At 48.7% G+C, this 21,527-nt stretch overlaps 1 protein-coding gene across 2 annotated transcripts in view; it reads right to left on the bottom strand.

The window, feature by feature from the left end:
* RNF217 (ring finger protein 217) overlaps window positions 1-13,907 on the bottom strand; it is a 93,504-nt gene extending 79,597 nt beyond the window's left edge. For both annotated transcript variants that reach the window (XR_012232270.1, XM_073575748.1), the window contains exon 1: window positions 13,176-13,907. Coding sequence is in view for 1 of the 2 variants with exons in the window: in XM_073575748.1 (XP_073431849.1) it covers window positions 13,176-13,658 (483 nt within the window). In the remaining variant the exon portion in view is untranslated. The remainder of the gene's footprint in view (window positions 1-13,175) is intronic.
* Between the last annotated feature and the right edge of the window lie 7,620 nt (window positions 13,908-21,527).

The raw sequence follows: 21,527 nt of genomic DNA, 5'->3' as shown, positions 1-21,527 counted from the left end.
TTATGTCCATGGTGCTTTTTGCCGCTGTGGAACTTCACCTGCGGTGCGTTTTTTTCCCAATCTGCATCATGTCAATTTCTCTTGCGGGCACAGAGTTTTCTGTGCAGAATTTCCCCACAGATTCGCATTAGATTTGCAGGTAAAAAAAACAAAACAGCATGTGTTTTTAGTATGTTTAGGCAGCATAAACTCATAAAAAACACATGTATCCCGCACCAAAGAATGTCAATCCAAGGAAGTTACAAAAACAGAGCCATGACATCAGACAAAAAAAAGCATTGCCAAAAAACGCACACAAAACGCAATGAAAAAAACGCAAGTAAACTAAGAAATTGCTGCAGCGTCAAACTCACTGATCTACTGTAGCCTTAACAGCAATGAGTCCTCACAAAATCCATTTTTTCCATTAAATATATTTAAAAAAAAAAACAAAAAACAAAACAAAAAATACATTAAATTAGTTATTTTTACACTTTCACGCTGGCCAATAAGGCTATTTTAGACTTCTCTTTCCTAACTGTTTAGAAGAGTTTTCAGTAAAGATGATTTCACATTACATTCTGTGTCCCCGTAGGGGCATACGTCTGAAAGCCCCAGCAAAACAGGGTCCGGGATGTATGCGAGGATGGGGCCATAGGCTAATGGTGATAGAGCGACCGTGCGCTCTGGTGTGCCTCATTTTCGGGAGTGTTCACTGACAGGAGGCAGACGATCAGAAGTAATAGACTGTGCCTGAGTGTCCGACTCTTGTAGGTGTGCACTCCCAAAAATGATGCACGTCAGAGCGCACGGTCGCTATGCTATCACCATTACAATCTAAGGCCCCGGCGGCACATCCGGACCCTGTTTTGGGGGAATTTCAGATGTATGCGCCGACGGGGACACAGAACGCAACGTGAAAGCACCTTAAGGCACCATATTAGCAGAGGCAGGATTACAATGACAGGACAATATAGGTGATGCTACAGCTCACCCTGCTCCCCTCCCTTAACAATAACCCTTGCACATGCTCATTAGATGCTTTAAAACGACAGAGATTGCTCATTTCAGCTAATATACATCTAAATTTCCTTAAAACAGGAAGCTCGTCTACAAAAGCCCCAGTGGTCAGTGTGAAAATTGCAAGATGTCCATTTTGTTTAATAAAGATTGTGACAGGGGGAAGAAAAAAAAATATTGCCAATTTAAAAAAATATATATATTATTTATACACATCCACACACACCTGTTTTAAACAGCAATTCCTTTTCTGATGAATCTTCCCACTAGGGGGATCACTGGTTTTATGTACCGTAACTAAAACTTGAAGAGGTTTTCCATAGTTATAGCGCAATACCTATTCAAACACACAGGCAACATGTCTGACTTCAGAGTGGGGGTCACACTGATCACAAGAATGGGGGGGTCCTTTGTCCACAAGTGAACGAGAGAGCTATAGGATTGACAAAGAAATCCAAACACTGAACTTGGCTAACTGTCACTAGAGAACAGAGCGGCAAAATATATACAACATGTTCCAAATTATTATGCAAATTGTTTTTAAGTGTCACCGTTTTTTTGTTTTGTTTTAATGAAACCCATTGATGGTATTGTGTCTCAGGGTTCCTTGGATCCCTGAAATCAATCTCAGATACCTGTGATAATTAGTTTGCCATGTGAGTCCAATAAAAGGAAAACTGGATGTTCCACACTATTGAGCAGGACACAGTTTTCAAATAACATGGGAAAGAAAAAGGATCTCTCTGCTGCCGAAAAGCATCAAATAGTGCAATGCCTTGGTCAAGGGATGAAAATATTAGATATTTCCCGAAAACGTAAGCGTGATCATCATACTATTAAGAGATTTGTGGCCGATTCTGAGCACAGACGTGTTTGTGCTGATAAAGGCAGAATGAGGAAGGTTTCTGCCAGGCAAGTTCATCAGACTAAGAGAGCAGTTGCTAAAAAGCCATTACAAACCAGCAAACAGATATTTGAAGCTGCTGGTGCCTCTTGAGTCCCTCAAACCTCAAGGTGTAGGATCCTTCAAAGGCTTGCTGTGGTGCATAAACCTACTAGTTGGCCACCCCTAAACAGTGCTCACAAGCAGAAACGGTTGCAGTGGGCCCAGACATACCTGAAGACTAATTTTCAAACAGTCTTGTTTACTGATGAGTGTCGAGCAACCCTGGATGGTCCAGATGGATGGTGGCCACCATGTCCCAACAAGGCTGCAACGTCATGTGGAGGAGTCATGTTTTGGGCCGTAATCATGGGGAAACAGCTGGTAGGGCCCTTTAACGTTCCTGAAGGTGTGAAAATGACCTCTGCAAAGTACTGTATATAGAGTTTCTGACTGACAACTTTCTTCCATGGTATAAAAAGCAGAAACGTGCCTTCAGGAGCAAAATCATCTTCATTCATGACAATGCACCATCTCATGCTGCAAAGAATACCTCTGAGTCATTGGCTGCTATGGGCATAAATGGAGATAAACTCATGGTGTGGCCACCATCTTCCCCTGACCTCAACCCTATAGAGAACCTTTGGAGTATCATCAAGCAAAACATCTATGCGGGTGGGAGGCAGTTCACATCAAAACAGCAGCTCTGGGAGGCTATTCTGACTTCATGCAAAGAAATCCAAACAGTAACCCAACAAAAACTCCCAAGTTCAATGGATGCAAGAATTGTGAAGGTGATATCAAAGAAGGGTTCCTATGTTAACATGTAACTTGGCCTGCTAGGATGTTTAGGAGTTAAATAGCTTTTTTGCTCAGTGAATGTGACCTCCTAATGCTGCAAATTCCACAAATGAGCATTTTCAGTTCTTTAAAACATATCAAATGTTTAGAAATTCTACTGTGCCTAATAATTTGGAACAGTGCATTTTGAGTTTTTATTCATTTTGGAGATTATACTGTTATCATTGGGAGGTTTCTTCAATAAAATTCGATGTATACTCTAACGGGTGATGACTTATTAGACTGACTGTCATTTGCACCGACCATTTAGGAAAATCAGAGAAAAATATCATTTGCATAATAATTTGGAACATGGTGTATGTGCAATCACCTCTCTGTTCGGACAGAAGACAACCCCAATTCTCATGAAAAGTAGGACTGGGATCAGTGGGATAGGATAAAGTATGGCTGTCTGAACCTGGCCTAATAGATCCTGAAGAAGGAAAACTGGTGAAGAAACATAAGATACAGAATGGCCTGAAAGCGTTATTCCACATGTATGCACGCGACTGCTTATAATGAAAAGTTATATAAACGTGTCGTCTGTGAACTGTTTGTAAAACCAATTGAGTACTTAGGTTACTCGAGGAATTCATAAAGACTGGAACATATACCGGCCTACAGCCAAAGTCGGCTGTAGATGTGTCAATTCATTAAAGAGGTTGTCCACTACTCGGACAATCCCTCCTCAATCATTACATTTCTAATCCCACTTCTCCAAGTAAAATAATAGCGCCATTCCAGAAGTGTCAGCATTGGCTCTCCTGGGGCTGGCGAGAAATTGTTATGCCATTTAATTCATGTGGCCAATCATTGGCAGCTCCACTCTGACCTCCCTTGGACGTATCGGACATCCGGAGGAAGAGAAAGCAGCCACCACTCTGACTTTCTCTAGATGTCTGACTTACTGCATCTTTCAGTGCCCATGCCCCCTGGACTTGACCTACATTCCTGCCACAGTTTACACCACTTTTTGAAGTGTAAATTATAGCGATATCGGTCAGATCATACAAAGCCATGCCCTGTCCTGCTGAGCTTTTTTTTTTTTTTTTTTTTGGGGGGGGAACGACAGAACAGTGTTTTCAATCTGTTACACTTGGGGCATGTTCCATTCTAATCCATCTTTGGGGATCAGCATCGGCCACACAATACATGAGGCGCTGGTAAAAAAGATTGAGTTCTAAGCCTTTCGTTTTTAAACAGATGCAATTTTTCTTACGCGTCCCCAAAAACAGAATCTTTTAGTAGGTCCTCTCCCTACAGGAGATTGAGCAACCGACACAAACCATTTGTTTTGGCGATTTGAAATGCTATAGGCCATATGCATCTAACCTTAAGGCCCCGTCACCCACAGCGATCTCGCCAGCGAAATCGCTGTGTTTGACATGTATCAGCGACCGGCCCCCCTGCCGGGTATCGCTGATCTCCCGCTGGCCAGCACGCATCGCTGCGTGTTGCAGCGGGAGAGCAAAGATCAGCGACGCTGGATGCTGGTTTCCAAGGTAAACAGCGGGTATCTAAGAGCCCCACAGCTCTTAGTTACCCGCTGTTTACCTTGGAAACCAGCGTGCACGCTGGTTTCCAGGGTAAACAGCGGGTATCTAAGAGCCACGTGGCTCTTAGATACCCGCTAGTTTCCAAGAAAAACAGCGGGTAACTAAGTTACCCGCTGTTTACATTGGAAACCAGCTTGCTCGCTGGTCCTGATCGCTGGTGGGTCTGTCTATGTGACAGCTCACCAGCGATCAGCTATGTCCTAGTGATCCCATCCACATCACATCGTTGGTGGGATCGCTGGGACATTGACACGTGTGACGGGGCCTTTAGACCATCTATCTTACAAAAGAGAATTGATCTGAGGATAAAGCCCTTCTGTAGTAAACATGTCACACACTGTGACTCATATGATCAGTCCGTTATCTTCGGTGGATTCTATGAAGACCTGGCAAGTCTGGGGACAGAGTCCTGCTGCTATAACATGTTGGTACCGCCCTGCACCCATCAGAAACAAGACTTGTGGCTCATGGCTGACTTTTTATGTACTAATTATAAAGAGTTGGGGAACCTAAACCATAAGTAAAGTTGTAACAGTAAAGCCAATACAGCTATAGCATTTGGAAAAAGATGGCTAAGGCTACTTTCACACTTGCGTTTTTTTTGCGCTGCATGCGCAGTGCAAATGCGCATACAAACGAATCATGCGTTTTTAATGTGTTTTCTTGTTTTTTGCGCATGGTGTTTGCAAAAAAAACGCATGCGTTTTTTTCGCTGACGTGCGCATGGAGATGCGCACGTCAGTGCTCCCATAGACTTTAATGGGTTTTGGGTGAATTTTATGCGCATTGTGTGCGCATGCGTTTTTTTGAGACAGGTAGGACGCACAAAAAATACAACAGGATGCATTTTGTGCACCCTGGCGCACAGTACAAAAAAACGCATGTGCATACAAACACGTACAAACGCATGACAATGCGCACCCATGTTAAATATAGGAAAAAAAACGCATGCGCATTTATGCACAAAAACACAGCACAAAAAACACAAGTGTGAAAGTAGCCTAAGAAAGGTTCAGAATTACAAAATGATCACAACATAAAGAGGCACTGGGACCATCTGATGTAACAATACACTTTTTTCCTTTAACATATGATTATATCCTAAGGGTTAAACTTTCTCCTTGTGAAGAGCTTCAAGTTGGCGTAAGGAGACTTATAGGCCATGCAATGCTCCAATTTAAATATGTCATTTCGCAATGCTCGTTAAGAGATCATAGTTTTAGGATTGGTACATCCAATAGATGGCACAACAGTTTCTGAAGAGGTTATTGGAATATTCCCACTGACCTTAAAAATGTATCTTAGAGGAATTGTCCAGGACTATGATAATGACTACTTATCGATATCCGTTCAGAGAGGCTCAACACTACCAATACTATTCTGGGCGCCAATTCGTCCCAAAAAGGAGGCTGAGGATGGTCACTACAGGGTGCCCGGAGTGGTTTTCAGATTACATAAACGGTGTAGTTCTCGAGGCCACGAGAATATGCTAACCGCTGACTTGTTGGGGGCTGGGTATCAGACATTCAGCAATCTGCTATTGATAGCTTTATGATAAGCTAAGTCAGCAATATTTTAGTCTTGAACAAGAACAAGCCCTTGTGTTTTTCTTCATATTATTTCAGATCTTTGCACTGGAAGACATTAATGTTGTAAACTAGAGCAATAAAATTAGAAGGCTGTCTAGTGCTTTCATGGTGTAATCTTGACCTGTGCAAAGATAAGACATAAAAGTGCAGCAAGAAAACTTGAAGGCCAAGTGACAGCAAGTAAAAGGAAAAAAAAAAAAAAAAAATCCCTTTACAAGGTTTTCCCCCGCAAACCATAACAATCTGACAACTAAAAAGTGTAAAGGGGGTTTTACACACAGCGATATCGCTAGCAATATCGCTAAAGCATCACCGATTTGGTAACGCAGCATAGCGATATCGCTATGTGTGATACTTACCTCCGAGCGGCTCCCCCGCTGTCTGTCGTTGATCGCGCAGCTCCATTTCTCGTCGGGTGCTTCCTGCTGGCGCCGACGAGCGACTCGTGGACGCGGGCGGGAGGACGTCAGGATCGCCGCGTCTAAAAAGGTAAGTAACGACCCCTACTGCGTCGCTACATCGCTGAGATCTGCCTGTGTGGCAGCTCACTAGCGACCATTTAGAGATGCACCAGCGATCCTGACCGGGTCGTATCGTTGTCGGGATCGCTGGTGCATCGCTAAATGTAACGGGGCCTTAAGTGTACAAAGTGTAAGATAATAAGTGAAGGGCCAATGCTGACTATTCTTGGGAGTCCATCCATGTTCCCTCTTACCAACCCAGAAGTGGTGAGAAGTTGTGTGCACGCATGGAGGCATGGACTACACTTCATGTGGACGGGGAGGGCCTATAGCTATGGAGGGTGGAGTTGTTGCTATAGAGGGCATGTTTGGAGTAGAGTAGGAGGTTACGACTAGTTCTCATTTCAATGCCATAACACCCCCCCTTGGACGTTCTGTTCAGAATATCTAAAAAACCGTGCAAACTAGTGACAGAAAGTAAATTACTTATTGTCATAATTCTGCAGCCCAGATATGTACTGAGATTATGTGAAAAGCCCGGACAACCCCTTTAAGCTCACAAAAGCATGCAAATTACCACCATGTCACAACGCTATAGGAACCAATGATCTAAGATTATTGGCTATGGTTTATCAGTGACACAGATGCTATAGGGGTGGTTTACAATCACAAGTTATCACCTATCCAGAGTAGAACGTACAGTAATAATTATAGCAGAGGGAGCACCACCAATCACGAGAATGAAGGACCTGTGTTTAAATGGAGTGGTGATCCAAAATGCAAGATCACTGCTCCATTCACTGCCTATGGGACTGCTGAATGTAGTATCAAACGAGATCATCTCAGTTCACTGTGGTATTTCTCACCGAGGTCAGCAGAGTTCATGGGCCCGCACTTGCTGAAGTCTCTCTCCCGTTTTTCAGCATGAGCGGTCACCTCAGGCCACCACTCGTGCTGATGAGCACGTCGCACAGATTGATTACAACATGGAACACTGGATTCTTTCAAATTTGGAAAGGTGAGGGATATTGTTGTTTTTGTTTATTTTTTTACAGGGGATAATGGCTTCAGGGGATTAGGTGTTTAGGTGAGTATAATGTGTTTTTTTAAATTTTATTCTTAATTTTACACTAGATGTAGACAGCGGGGGCTGAATACAACGCTACATTGTCGCATGCTCGCATTGATTGCAGTGAGGGCAGGTGACAATGGTGTGTTGTCTTCAGCACTCAGCGTCTGAGAACAGCGCAAACTGTGCCGGCTTTTCTCAGGTGCCAGCATGCGTGAAACTGATGCACCACATGTGTGAAGGTGGCCTAAGGCTACATGGTGCATTTGCATATATGACTTTAAAAGCATTGTCCAGCAATTCAATCTTCACACTTACGGAAATGTGGGCCATATGTCCCCGTATATGCACTGTGACTCACACCAAAGTCTATGGGATCACTTGAGAGAGTATCAGGGGACAATGATGAGCGCTGCTTCCGGAAGCCGGGGATCAGCGCAAACAGTAGCGCTCATTCCCAGGCTCCGGTACATTTCTCACTGATGGATGCAAGACAGACATGTCTGTGCTTTGCCCACAGACACACGGTCCATGGAAGCACAGTGACATGTGCACAGACCAATACATTTGAATGTGTACGTGTCTCCGATATTTGTGAAAACTCATCATATGTACCGGAGACTGACGTGTGAGGGAAGCCTATTACGGTGGAGAGATAAATGTGGCTTATGGTAAACACTTCTTTGTGACTTGTAATCTAAACTACATTTAGACAAGATGTAATGTGTAATGGATGGATGGCTACATTAACATCTCAAGATCCACACAAAACATTAATGTACTAACTTAAAATGGTTGTCCGGGGGAAAACAAGTTAGGCCTCTTTCACACTTCCGTTTTTGACCATCAGTCAAAATCCGCCAGTTTTTTAAAAAAAACGGATCCGCCATTTTCTTTGGCGGATCCGTTTTTTTCCCCATTGAGTTGCATTACCGGCGCATCTTGACGGATGGCCATCCGTTGGATCCGTTTTTTTGCAGAACCGCCAAAATGTTAGCGTCCGCCGGCATGCCTGGACGGACCCTGCAACTTTTTTTTGCTGTAGGATCCGCATTTTACTGTGCGCATGCCCGGAGAAAGGAAGTCAGCCGGGAATTTAACCCTGAAATCCTTTCTGGCGGTGGAAAAAAAATCTCTCTCTCGTCCCCGGACTGCGGTTCCTTTAAAAATCTTCAGCCAACGGACCCGTCAAAAAACCGGCCCACTGACATCTGTTCACTTCAGTTAACAACTGATCCGCTTTCCGCCATTTTGGCGGATTTTAACTGATGACAAAAACTGAAGTGTGAAACAGGCCTTAGCAACTATCCTAAGGATCGGTAATAACTTTGTGTGGATCGGCACTGATCGGACGAACAGAGAATTTTTATCCCACTGGCACAGCAGTGACTGCGGCTCCATTCATTCTATACGGGGCTGCCAAGCTATGTGCATGGCTTTTTCCAGTAGCCCCATAGTATTGTCTGAACTGATGCTTCGTGTTATAACTGGAATATAAGTTCCTAGTTGGGGATAAAACTTCCCCATTCTGCTGATGGGTGTCCATCACATGGCTGGGACCTGCACCACCAGTTAGTTATCAACTATCCCGAGGATAGAAAACCTATAAGAGACAAAATGAGCAAAAACCCTGCTGTAACTAAGTAAAAAGCAAAAGCGCATTTAAATAACATGGAGTTCTTAGTAATACTGTTTTTGATCAAAAATAGCATAAAAGCTGTCCCACTGTTGACAAGGTGACTCTGATCGGGACGGTCCTACACTGTCTAATATTAAGAACCTTACCATGTGTCAGAGTTGACCTCAGTGTGTGAATAAGGGCAGACAAAATGACCGGGTCCTGACCTGTGGGAACAGAGAACTTCCAACAACTGATTACATTTGAAGTCCAATTATTGGGGAATGCATGTAAATTAGGCTGATATGTTAGGACTACCTGTGTATAGCCCCCCAATGTTAGTCTATAGTGTATGGGTGCCCCAGACAGATGATTGTCATAGGAGTTCAAGGGGTTGTCCAGGGTAATCATGAAAGTCTGCAATCACTTGTAAATCCTCACATGGCGCACAGTGAGGATTCTCGGGTGCTGGCGGCGAGACCAAGCGGTCATGTGAGTATGTGACATGCATAATCCTGGGTACATGAGCACGTTGCATGTGAATGGAGCGAGGAAGCGCATCACATGCGGTCACATGACCACTCTTCTTGCCGACAGCACTGGAAAATCCCGACAGTCACTGAATGACTGCAGACTTTCATGAAAATCCTGCACAACACCTTTAAAGAACCTACTTGTCTGATTTTGAACTGCTTATTATATGAGCAAACGTGGTAGGACAAGGTGTTATCTGAGCATCCTCAGGTGCTGATTGTCTTTGGCGTGCTCGAAAAGTATGTTGGAGGTCTGTGGCTGTATGACACTGCTGTTTGATAGACAATCCCTGCATGTGTTGAGGCAGTCGAACAACTATGAGACATGCAGCCGCGGGGACTCAAACATATTTTTCGAGCACGCCGAAGACACTCGCTTAGCACCAGAGCACGCTCGCTCATCACTACTGCTGATCTTTTTCAATGTTCTGCTGAGCACTCCTGTGAATGGGAGATGGTTGGGAGAGCTACCAAGCCAAGCCCTCCTCCTCCGCCAGGCATGAATGGGGGGCATAGCAGTGCTGAAGGGGTGAGCTGAAGATTTACTTCCCTGACATGTTATCACAACTGTATGACTGCCTAACACACAATGAAGTGGAAATCCTAATGCCAACATCCTTTGTCCACTATCTTCTGCTGAGACCAGTTGTTTTCTTAGAAGGAAGATAAACCTATCAGCCACAGAGGAAGTGACCCACTCACAAAAGGCCCACTGTGGAGACAGGTTATCCCCAGTATCTGTTTGCAGACATAAGGCATTTCACTATAGCATTACCAGCAGTTTTCTAACATTTAGGATTAAAATCAGCATTTGTTTCGGACCACTCCTTTAAAATGAAGTAGAAATATACAAGAAATATACCCTGTAGACGCCCCCTGAACAAGTTTCCTGTTAGCACAAATACCCTTAAAGGGTGAAGCACATTATACTGAGTGGGCAAAACTGCACTGTGCTAAATACAAGTAACTTAGCAATTTACCTGTTATTAAAAATACTTTTTACTGCCAATGGCCTAGGTTACCGTATCAACCAACCAATCTCCTAGGAGAGCAGCGCTTTCAAGCTCTAGTCTATGGAACATGGAAGCACTGCTCTGGAGCTGGCGGTCCACAGAGAGCGGACCGTACTTAGACCGAGTCCGGCTGAGGGAAAAGGAGGTCGAGTGGAGATTAAGGCTGTGTGCACACGATGCAGATTTGCAGCGGATTTTACCGCGTAGAAACGTTGCATATCCGCATTGTGATGTACAGTAGCCTTAAAATCAATGAAAAAAAAAAACGCTGTGCAGACGCTGCGGATTTTTCCGCGGTACAAAATCCGCAGCATGTTACTTCTTTTGTGCGGTTTTCCATCTCCCCTGTCACCAAACCCGCAGGGGGAAAACCGCAATAAAACCGCAGGAAAAATGCAGGTCATTTGACCTGCGGATTTCTTCCATTCTGCGCGGAAAAATCCGCAGGGCCAAAAAGTCCGTCTGCACTCAGCCTAAATGTTCATCTATGAGACTCAATGTGCCATTCCAGTGAGTAGACAAGACAGGGGGCACTGCGGAGCACTGTTTGGGTGTAAACACTCCCTCCCCCACCTGCTCTCCAAACTGCATATTAGGTAGAAATTGAGTAATTTTTAAAGACTTAACCACTGAGGTGGCTGAACGGACCCCATAATAAAGCGACAATGCCGTCAAGTTATACAGTCTCAACATGGCGGAGACCAATAGCTGTCAAACGCAGGAACGACATCACAAGGTTTCACTTTTACCTGTGGTGAAGTCATTTCACACGCAGCGAACTGTACAGCACGGATCATTGTACAACCACCGATCACTGGCCGCAGCCCGCACAGCGTGGATCATTGTACAACCACCGATCACTGGCCAGCAGCTCGCACAGTGCGGATCATTGTACAACCACCGATCACTGGCCAGCAGCTCGCACAGCGCGGATCATTGTACAACCACCGATCACTGGCCAGCAGCTCGCACAGCGCGGATCATGGTACAACCACCGATCACTGGCCAGCAGCTCGCACAGCTCGGATCATGGTACAACCACCGATCACTGGCCAGCAGCTCGCGCAGCGCGGATCATGGTACAACCACCGATCACTGGCCGCAGCCCGCACAGCGTGGATCATTGTACAACCACCGATCACTGGCCGCAGCCCGCACAGCGTGGATCATTGTACAACCACCGATCACTGGCCAGCAGCTCGCACAGCGCGGATCATTGTACAACCACCGATCACTGGCCAGCAGCTCGCACAGCGCGGATCATTGTACAACCACCGATCACTGGCCAGCAGCTCGCACAGCGCGGATCATGGTACAACCACCGATCACTGGCCAGCAGCTCGCACAGCTCGGATCATTGTACAACCACCGATCACTGGCCAGCAGCTCGCACAGCGCGGATCATGGTACAACCACCGATCACTGGCCAGCAGCTCGCACAGCGCGGATCATGGTACAACCACCGATCACTGGCCAGCAGCTCGCACAGCGCGGATCATGGTACAACCACCGATCACTGGCCAGCAGCTCGCACAGCGCGGATCATGGTACAACCACCGATCACTGGCCAGCAGCTCGCACAGCGCGGATCATGGTACAACCACCGAGCACTGTCCAGCAGCCCGCACAGCGCGGATCATCGTACAACTACCGATCACTGGCCAGCAGCCCGCACAGCGCGGATCATCGTACAACCACCGATCATTGGCCAGCAGCCCGCACAGCGCGGATCATCGTACAACCACCGATCACTGGCCAGCAGCCCGCACAGCGCGGATCATCGTACAACCACCGATCACTGGCCAGCAGCCCGCACAGCGCGGATCATCGTACAACCACCGATCACTGGCCAGCAGCCCGCACAGCGCGGATCATCGTACAACCACCGATCACTGGCCAGCAGCCCGCACAGCGCGGATCATCGTACAACCACCGATCACTGGCCAGCAGCCCGCACAGCGCGGATCATCGTACAACCACCGATCACTGGCCAGCAGACCGTACAGCGCGGATCATCGTACAACCACCGATCACTGGCCAGCAGCCCGCACAGCTTGGATCATAGTACAACCACCGATCACAGGCCCGCAGACCGTAAAGCGCGGATCATTGTACAACCACCAATCACTGGCCAGCAGCCCGCAGACCGCACAACGCGGATCATGGTATAACCACCGATCACTGGCCAGCAGCCCGCACAGCTTGGATCATCGTACAACCACCGATCACAGGCCAGCAGACCGTAAAGCGCGGATCATTGTACAACCACCAATCACTGGCCAGCAGCCCGCAGACCGCACAGCGCGGTTCATGGTACAACCACCAATCACTGGCCAGCAGACCGTACAGCGCGGATCATGATACAACCACCGATCACTGGCCAGCAGACCGTACAGCGCGGATCATCGTACAACCACCGATCACTGGCCAGCAGACCGTACAGCGCGGATCATCGTACAACCACCGATCACTGGCCAGCAGCCCGCACAGCGCGGATCATCGTACAACCAACGATCACAGGCCAGCAGCCCGCAGAACGTACAGCGCGGATCATTGTACAACCACCAATCACTGGCCAGCAGCTCGCCAGCTCCTGGCCCCGCGGCCTCCTTACCTGGGAGCTCAGGTAGCGCTTCAGGCACTCCTCACACACCCCTTTCTTGCAGCAGAGCAGAGGCTTTATGGACTTGTCTTCCAGACACACTCGGCAGCTCATCAGCAGCTTGTGGCCGCCGTCGGCGAGGCTCCCGATCAGGAAGGGGGCCAGCTCGAGCTCCAGGCTGGCCGGGCTCAGGGGGAGCTCCCCGGTGGCCCGCACAGAGCTCCTGGGGGTGATGTCCGCCAGGGGGCGCTGCAGCTCGTGCTCCGCGGGGAGCTCAGGGGACAGCTCTCCGGAGAGGTCGCTCTCTACGCAGTACACGGTGCACAGGACGCCGCATCTCTTCCGGGGCTTGTGGCGCCCAGAGCTAGTGACCGTCCCCGGGGCAGGCGGCCCCTTCTCGTCTTCCTCACCGTCGTCGTCCTCCTCCTCCTGGTCAGTGCTGGCGGAGTGCTGCACGTCCTGGCTGTGAGGCGCCTCCTCATGCTGATCCCCCATTCCCGGTGCCAGGCTGCCCGCACAGCACCGACTACTGCTCTTGTGCTTCCGGGTCCGTGCAGGGGCCGCTCACCTCCCACTATTGTCAGCGGCGAGCCACACCGGGCCGACACTGCTGTTCGGCGTCTCTTTCCGGGGGGCAGTAGCCCCATGCACAGTGCCGGGGGTCTCACCGCCGGGCCGCGCGCCCTGTACAGTCCACAACACAGCCCCGGGAGTGCATAGCCGAGCGCAGCACCCAGCGCGGGGGGCGGGGCCAGCCTGCAGTTTCCTGCTCAGCACAGCTGTTACCGTATTCCTGCTAGTAGCCGAGCACAGTCAGCGGAATTATCCAAGTGCTCATGCGCAAAGTACTCCTACCGTATCCCTTCTAGTATACTGCGCCAGCTAGCGACTTCGTGCATTAATCCGCCATATTTACTCCAATACTGTATATCGCTAGTTGTATTACCGTAATACTTCTAGTATACTAGAGAGACCAGTTCGATGTTTGTCAGCTAGCGCAGTGTTAGTATAGTAAAGCCGAGCACTTGTCACCGTATTCCTCCTAGTACTGCACGTGACCTGTGTGTTATTACCGTATTCCTTCTACTAGTCAAAAGAGACTTGGAGAACTAAAAAGAAGCAGAGGACACGAGCTTTCTATAAATCCCATCCACTGTGCTTGAATTGTCGGATTCTGCGTTTATGATGCAGCAACAACACCCAGCGTCAAAAACGCACCAAAGCTCATTGTGGGGACGTCGCCTTATCCTTCTAGTAGTCTTCACCCCCCCGCAGAGCGTCTGAGCTCGCTGAGCAGTATAACCATATTGTCTAGTTACGCGCTAATCACCGGATTCATCCCCTATTTCTACTGTATTTGCGTTATTACGTGAGTTGAATCCAGTGTCATTATTTCAGTCTTCATCTGGTGGAATATTGAATTTTTGAAAAAGTTTTGCTAAAATGATTACTGCTGGACACCCCCCTGTTATTGCCCACCATTGTGCTAAATCTAATAAGAGAAATCCATATATCCCTCCCGGACCAGGACCGCTCCATTGCTGTGTCACATGTATCCCTCCCGGACCGGGAACGCTCCATCGCTGTGTCACATGTATCCCTCCGGCACCAGGACCGCTCCATCGCTGTGTCACATGTATCCCTTCCCGACCGGGAACGCTCCATCGCTGTGTCCCATATATCCCTCCCGGACCGGGAACGCTCCATCGCTGTGTCACATGTATCCCTCCGGCACCAGGACCGCTCCATCGCTGTGTCACATGTATCCCTCCCGGACCGGGAACGCTCCATCGCTGTCACATGTATCCCTCCGGCACCAGGACCGCTCCATCGCTGTGTCACATGTATCCCTCCCGGACCGGGAACGCTCCATCGCTGTCACATGTATCCCTCCGGCACCAGGACCGCTCCATCGCTGTGTCACATGTATCCCTTCCCGACCGGGAACGCTCCATCGCTGTGTCCCATGTATCCCTCCCGGACCGGGAACGCTCCATCGCTGTGTCACATGTATCCCTCCCGGACCGGGGCCGCTCCATCGCTGTGTAACATATATCCCTCCCGGACCGGGGCCGCTCCATCGCTGTGTCACATGTATCCCTCCCGGACCGGGAACGCTCCATCGCTGTCACATGTATCCCTCCGGCACCAGGACCGCTCCATCGCTGAGTCACATGTATCCCTTCCCGACCGGGAACGCTCCATCGCTGTGTCCCATGTATCCCTCCCGGACCGGGAACGCTCCATCGCTGTCACATGTATCCCTCCGGCACCAGGACCGCTCCATCGCTGTGTCACATGTATCCCTTCCCGACCGGGAACGCTCCATCGCTGTGTCCCATGTATCCCTCCCGGACCGGGAACGCTCCATCGCTGTCACATGTATCCCTCCGGCACCAGGACCGCTCCATCGCTGTGTCACATGTATCCCTTCCCGACCGGGAACGCTCCATCGCTGTGTCCCATGTATCCCTCCCGGACCGGGAACGCTCCATCGCTGTGTCACATGTATCCCTCCCGGACCGGGACCGCTCCATCGCTGTGTCACATGTATCCCTCCCGAACCGGGACCGCTCCATCGCTGTGTCACATGTATTCCTCCCGGACCGGGGCCGCTCCATCGCTGTGTCACATGTATCCCTCTCGGACTGGGAACGCTCCATCGCTGTGTCACATGTATCCCTCCTGGACCGGGAACGCTCCATCGCTGTGTCACATGTATCCCTTCCGGACCGGGAACGCTCCATCGCTGTGTCACATGTATCCCTCCGGCACCAGGACCGCTCCATCGCTGTGTCACATGTATCCCTTCCGGACCAGGGCCGCTCCATCGCTGTGTCACATTTATCCCTCCCGGACCGGGGCCGCTCCATCGCTGTGTCACATGTATCCCTCCCGGACCGGGGCCGCTCCATCGCTGTGTCACATGTATCCCTCCCGGACCGGGACCGCTCCATCGCTGTGTCACATGTATCCCTCCCTGACCGGGGCCGCTCCATCGCTGAGTCACATGTATCCCTCCCGGACCGGGGCCGCTCCATCGCTGAGTCACATGTATCCCTCCCGGACCGGGGCCGCTCCATCGCTGTGTCAAATGTATCCCTCCCGGACCAGGGCCGCTCCATCGCTGTGTCAAATGTATCCCTCCCGGACCGGGGCCGCTCCATCGCTGTGTCACATGTATCCCTCCCGGACCGGGGCCGTTCCATCGCTGTGTCACATGTATCCCTCCCGGACCGGGACCGCTCCATCGCTGTGTCACATGTATCCCTCCCGGACCAGGGCCGCTCCATCGCTGTGTCACATGTATCCCTCCCAGACCAGGACCGCTCTATCACTCGCCAATATATACAGTAACTACTTACCTAAAGTAGTCCAGTTTCCACGATAAGCAGAGCAGATTTCCGCTCTGTGCTGTGTCTCTTCTCGGTGCAGCCAGCATGATGCCATCACACAATTCCAGAAAAATGATATTCCCCTTTCTGAAGTTCTTGATGTGGGAAGGGTATAGCCGTGTAGCTAATGTGGCCCATAGGGGAGTAAGTACAAAGAATGCCAGTTCGCCCTATAGGTCCTTATAGAGGCTCACTCTGTATTTGTCCTAAAACGCTTATCCTGACAAGTCCACAGCTTAACCCTATGTTGGAGGCCCTCCTCCTGTCTTCAGCACGGTTGGTATCCAAAAGGACCTGGTATAACCAACAGTCAGCTGATGCATCAAGTGACCTTTTAAAGGAAGGTGGGAGTGGTCACCACCTGCATCAGCAAATTCAGCAGCAATGTAACAGACATTAACCCCCAATGGCCAGAAAGGAAAAAAGTTTATATGTGAGAATCCAGAACTGCCACAGATTAAAAAAAAAATGGATCGTGAAATAGCCCACCCAAGAAGAAAAAGCAAACACCCGCTCCAAGAAATATGCATGAAAGGAGAAAAGGGAGCACTCAGGTAAATATGATAAAAGACATATCTTTTTTGAAAGTTCAATTGAGAAAATTCAAATATCAAAAAGTGACATTTGAAGTTAATAAATATGACACCACAGCGGGATAAGAACATAAACCACTGGGTAACAATATACCCCAATTCCCAAAAGTACATGAGAAACAATGAATGTATAAGGTGCCAGTGCAAGAATAAGACCATGTACAGCGGTAAGAAAACCCCAAGTCAGTGTACAAAGATGATAAAAAAAAATTGATCAAGAATCAATCAAGTGGGGGGTAAAACTTACCAAGGGCAGAGGTAAAAGGGACCCTGGGCCAGGTGTGATGAACCTCGACGCGCGTTTCTCATGTCAACTGCAACACTTTATCAAGGGAAATGAGTAAATGATGCAGATAGGACCTTTTTAACACAATGTGACCGGTCACATGGTTCGTATCAGGCCAATAATGGTGGCTTGTACAACGCATGCGCACCGCACATCCCAGGTCCCGGCAGATACAGAGAAGGCGTCGCGTATTACTGCGCACGCGCGGGGAGGGCGGATGGTCCCCAGGCACACGAGGAAGGCTGAGGGACGCCCAGCTGCATGCCGAGAACAAGGAACAGCGGCACGCATGCGCACAACCACTGTATCACCAACATAATATATACAAAAGTATTTAACCCTTCAAATACACTGACATGGCAATCACAAAGAAACATAACAAAGATAATAATAATAATAAGTAAATGCATAAATGGAAATGACATGATGGTACACAGATAAAAAAATGTATGAGAAGGGTTGCAAGATGAGTGGGCCAGTCAGGTGGAACATGCTAATTAGAAGAAAATCATGAAGTCCAACTGCAAAATGAAATGAATAAGAAAACAAATAAGACACATAAAAAAAGGATTATAATATTAAAAGCATAAACACCTGGATGAGAAGTGTCAGAGAGCAGCAAGCAAAAAAGGAAAAACTAATAAGGTTTGTTTCACACTAGCGCTTTTGAGCGCAGCGACGGCCTGCGCACGGCCGCCGCTAAGCCCCGCCCCCTGCCGCGCCTCCGCCGGTAGCTCCGCCTACCGGCGCATGACGCTGCATGCGTCCCCTATCTTTATCACTGGGGGCGCAGGCCGTGCGCAGTATGCGCTTGGCGGCACATGCGCCTTTTTGACGGTGCGCCGAGCGCAACCAAACTGCAGCAGGTTGCGTTTGGCGCAGGTCGGCGCACCGTGAAAAAGGCTAGTGTGAAACTAGCCATATATACATATGTACAAGATTGCTTACATAGAAAATATATTATAAAAAGGATGAGAACGATAATGATTATTATTATGCATTTATATAGCACCATTTATTCCATGGCACTTTACATGTGAAAAGGGGAAATTATTCATTTAGACCCCTAGGGGTCATGGTGTCAAGAGTTACAATCCATTTGGCTTCTACTTGAGCCAGTATTTTTTTGTAATTGCCACCTCTTATGACTAAATGGATTAAATCAATCCCTCTAACCTTGAGGATAGTGAGCTCACTATTATGGTACTGAGTAAAGTGGTGTGGGATTGTTTTAAGAAGAGAAGTGTCGGCCACTGACTTGGACGCACAAATGTCCGGCACATGCTCCCGTACATGTATTCTCAGTTCTTTGGAGGTAAGACCAATATAGATTTTTGAACAGCCACATGTAGTGTAGGAGGAGAGGCCTCCGCCGAGTACCCGGGCCGGAACCGAGGGGACCGTCTTCCAGGTTCCTGGGGTATCTGTTTCCAGGGAGAAGAGCTAGGGGATGGACTGCTGAGACTGACAGGGCAGTTGGGGGAGAAGTCCAGAGAAGAGGGGCGGAGAGGGCCAGACTGTGTGTGTCAACAGAACAAGGGAGAAGGAGGTGGAGACTTGGGGAGGGCCAGAGAGTGAGAGCCACGAGCAGCTTCGAGAGAGGAGGACAGCGACAGGAGGGAGACTCGGTGGACCGCAGGGAGATAGCGCCGAGCTTACCGACAAAAGAAGACTGCTGCCTCACTCCAGCTCTCGGCTGCGGCCTACTCGCAGCCATCCGCGGCTGACGCCGCCTCACTCCAGCTTGCGGCTGTGGCCTCCTCGCTGCTGTCCGCAGCCACCGCCGCTTCACTCCTGACCATGGCGGTGACTCCTCCTTTGCCGCCCGCAGCTGCCACAGCCCCGCTCGAGTCCATGGTAGAGACTGGGCCTGTACCCGCTGCGGATCCTCCAGTGCGGCCTCAGACTGCACCTGTGGCCTATCAACCGCCGCTGCCAGTCCCTGTCAGGGAGTTGCGGCCTCCACTCTCCCACTCCCAGGCGATATCCCGCTGCCTCCGCTGGGGGACATCCCGCCAAAGAACTCTGTGGGCCTGTTGTGCCGCTGCTCCTCCTGGGCGTCGGAACGCCCGAAGACTATGCCAGATCTTCAGCGGCTGGGCCCAGTGGCTGCGACACAGACACACCGTGGAGCAAAATGCCAAGGGATGTCAGGATGGATAAGTGATACATAGTGACTGAGGACCCATAGTCGGCCATTCCGCAGCCATATAGTGACCGGTCTTTGCCGGATTAGTCGTGTTCTCTCAATCCTTGTTTATGTGTATTGACTCCCTGCGAGGACAACTACTGTTATTCTGTTGGTTGCGAACCAATATCCCTAACGGCATTTATCTATAAAAGTTAATGTTTAAAGTCATTTCTGTCTCGCGTCTCGTCACTGCATCCTGCGTACCTGCTATTACCACAGTAGCATAATAGATAGCGTTCGTGCTACTACACGATATTCGGTGTCGGATGTCAAACTGTTTTTTCCCATCAGAAGAACAGAACATGGTGCAGAGCAGGACATTTGTGCAAGCAAGACAGCGGCTACATGGTATAGAGCCTGATATGGGAACCCTGGAGCCAAAAGGATAGGTAAGGGTTGGAATATAATGACTATTCACCAAAAGGTCATTGAGGTTTTTAGACCTAGCAGTCATTGAGCGATACCCACCAAGACTAATTCCCAGGGAGGGCTCGGCACTCCAAATAGGCCAATGCTTAATTAGGACCTGCCTCATGTCCTCCCATCCATGATTGTCGTGAGTTCATTCTCTGATTCACCAGTTGTGAGTTCTCCTTCCAGACTCCCTCTGGTGGTAACAGCAGGTAGTGAGGCTGATTTGATCGGTGGAGATCTGCCACCTGAGAATGACGACTGGACCTCAGGAGGCTCAGATTGGATTTAAGACAGCCGACGCCCTATTCAGTTGCTGGTGATTCCTTCTGGCTTGTCAGCTCTTGCTTTTCAGCTTTGTTCCAGTCATCTAAAGCTAAGTTTTTCTGCTAATGTTCACACTTGATTTTGTTGGTCTATTCAGTTTTTTGTGTGGTCAGCCAGCCCCGGCTGGGGACTGTGCTGAATTTCCACTCTTATTTATCAGTATTTTGCCAATTTGCTTTTTGTCCCTTACTAGTTTGGCCTCTTTTTGCTCTGTTTCAGAATATTTCAGAGTGCTGATATAGTGGGAGAAGTCTAGTGACTTCAGGGTTAATTTTGCTATCAGAAGTGTTTGACATTATTTTTGTAGGGTTTTTTGCAGGTTGCAGACAGTGCCTTTCCTTTCCTTTCTAGTTGGTTTGGGCCCCATTGTTTGCTCAGCCTATTTTCCAGCCTGTGTTTGTGCTTTCATCTTGTTTCACCGTCAATACATGTGTGGGGGCTATCTATTCCTTTGGGGTCTGCTCTGGGACAGTTAGTTTTCCCCTTTTCATGCTTCAGGCTTATTTATTCCTCCGACTGTGATGAAGCGTCTAGGAACATCGTAGGTACGCTCCACGGCTGCTGCTAGTTGTGTGGTAGGATCAGGGATCTGCAATCTGCATAGTTACCAACCTCTCTGGTTTTCTGTGACTTAGCTTGTTTTGCCTTTTTCTCCTCGGTGACCCATTCATAACACATGATTGTACGTGGAAATAAATCTTATAGGCCCGTCACTGATGGTACGTGGGTTAGCCTTACACGACTTAAGGAGACTACTGCGTGGAGTATCCCTGGCTCTCTGATAGCCTTTTTTGATGCACCTATGGGAATAACCACGGGTAATAAAGCGTGATTTCAAGTCAGAGGCCTGAACTTCAAATTTCAAAAACTGACCATCACATCCAAGCATAAGCATAGTGTGAACAGGTGCTTAACGCAGAGTCACCAACTTATATACATTCAAGCAAAAAAGGAAGCACACTGTAGCGCCAAACCATGCAAACATGAAAAATGAATAATGAATTGCATTACTGCATTAGAAGTATGAAAAATTGAGAAAGTTTAGCACATAAAATGGCCAAGTTATGTATACCTGGAAACCACGTTAAGGCATTTCTCGTTTTCCAGGTCCCTATTCTATGCCAATCCTCACTAAGACTGTAGTCTCCATCTGAATGGGAA

Source organism: Dendrobates tinctorius, unplaced genomic scaffold (assembly GCF_039654945.1).
Source record: "Dendrobates tinctorius isolate UK_male_01 unplaced genomic scaffold, ASM3965494v1 ptg000046l, whole genome shotgun sequence".
NCBI lineage: Eukaryota > Metazoa > Chordata > Amphibia > Anura > Dendrobatidae > Dendrobates > Dendrobates tinctorius.
This window is presented reverse-complemented; position numbering and strand designations above follow the sequence as displayed.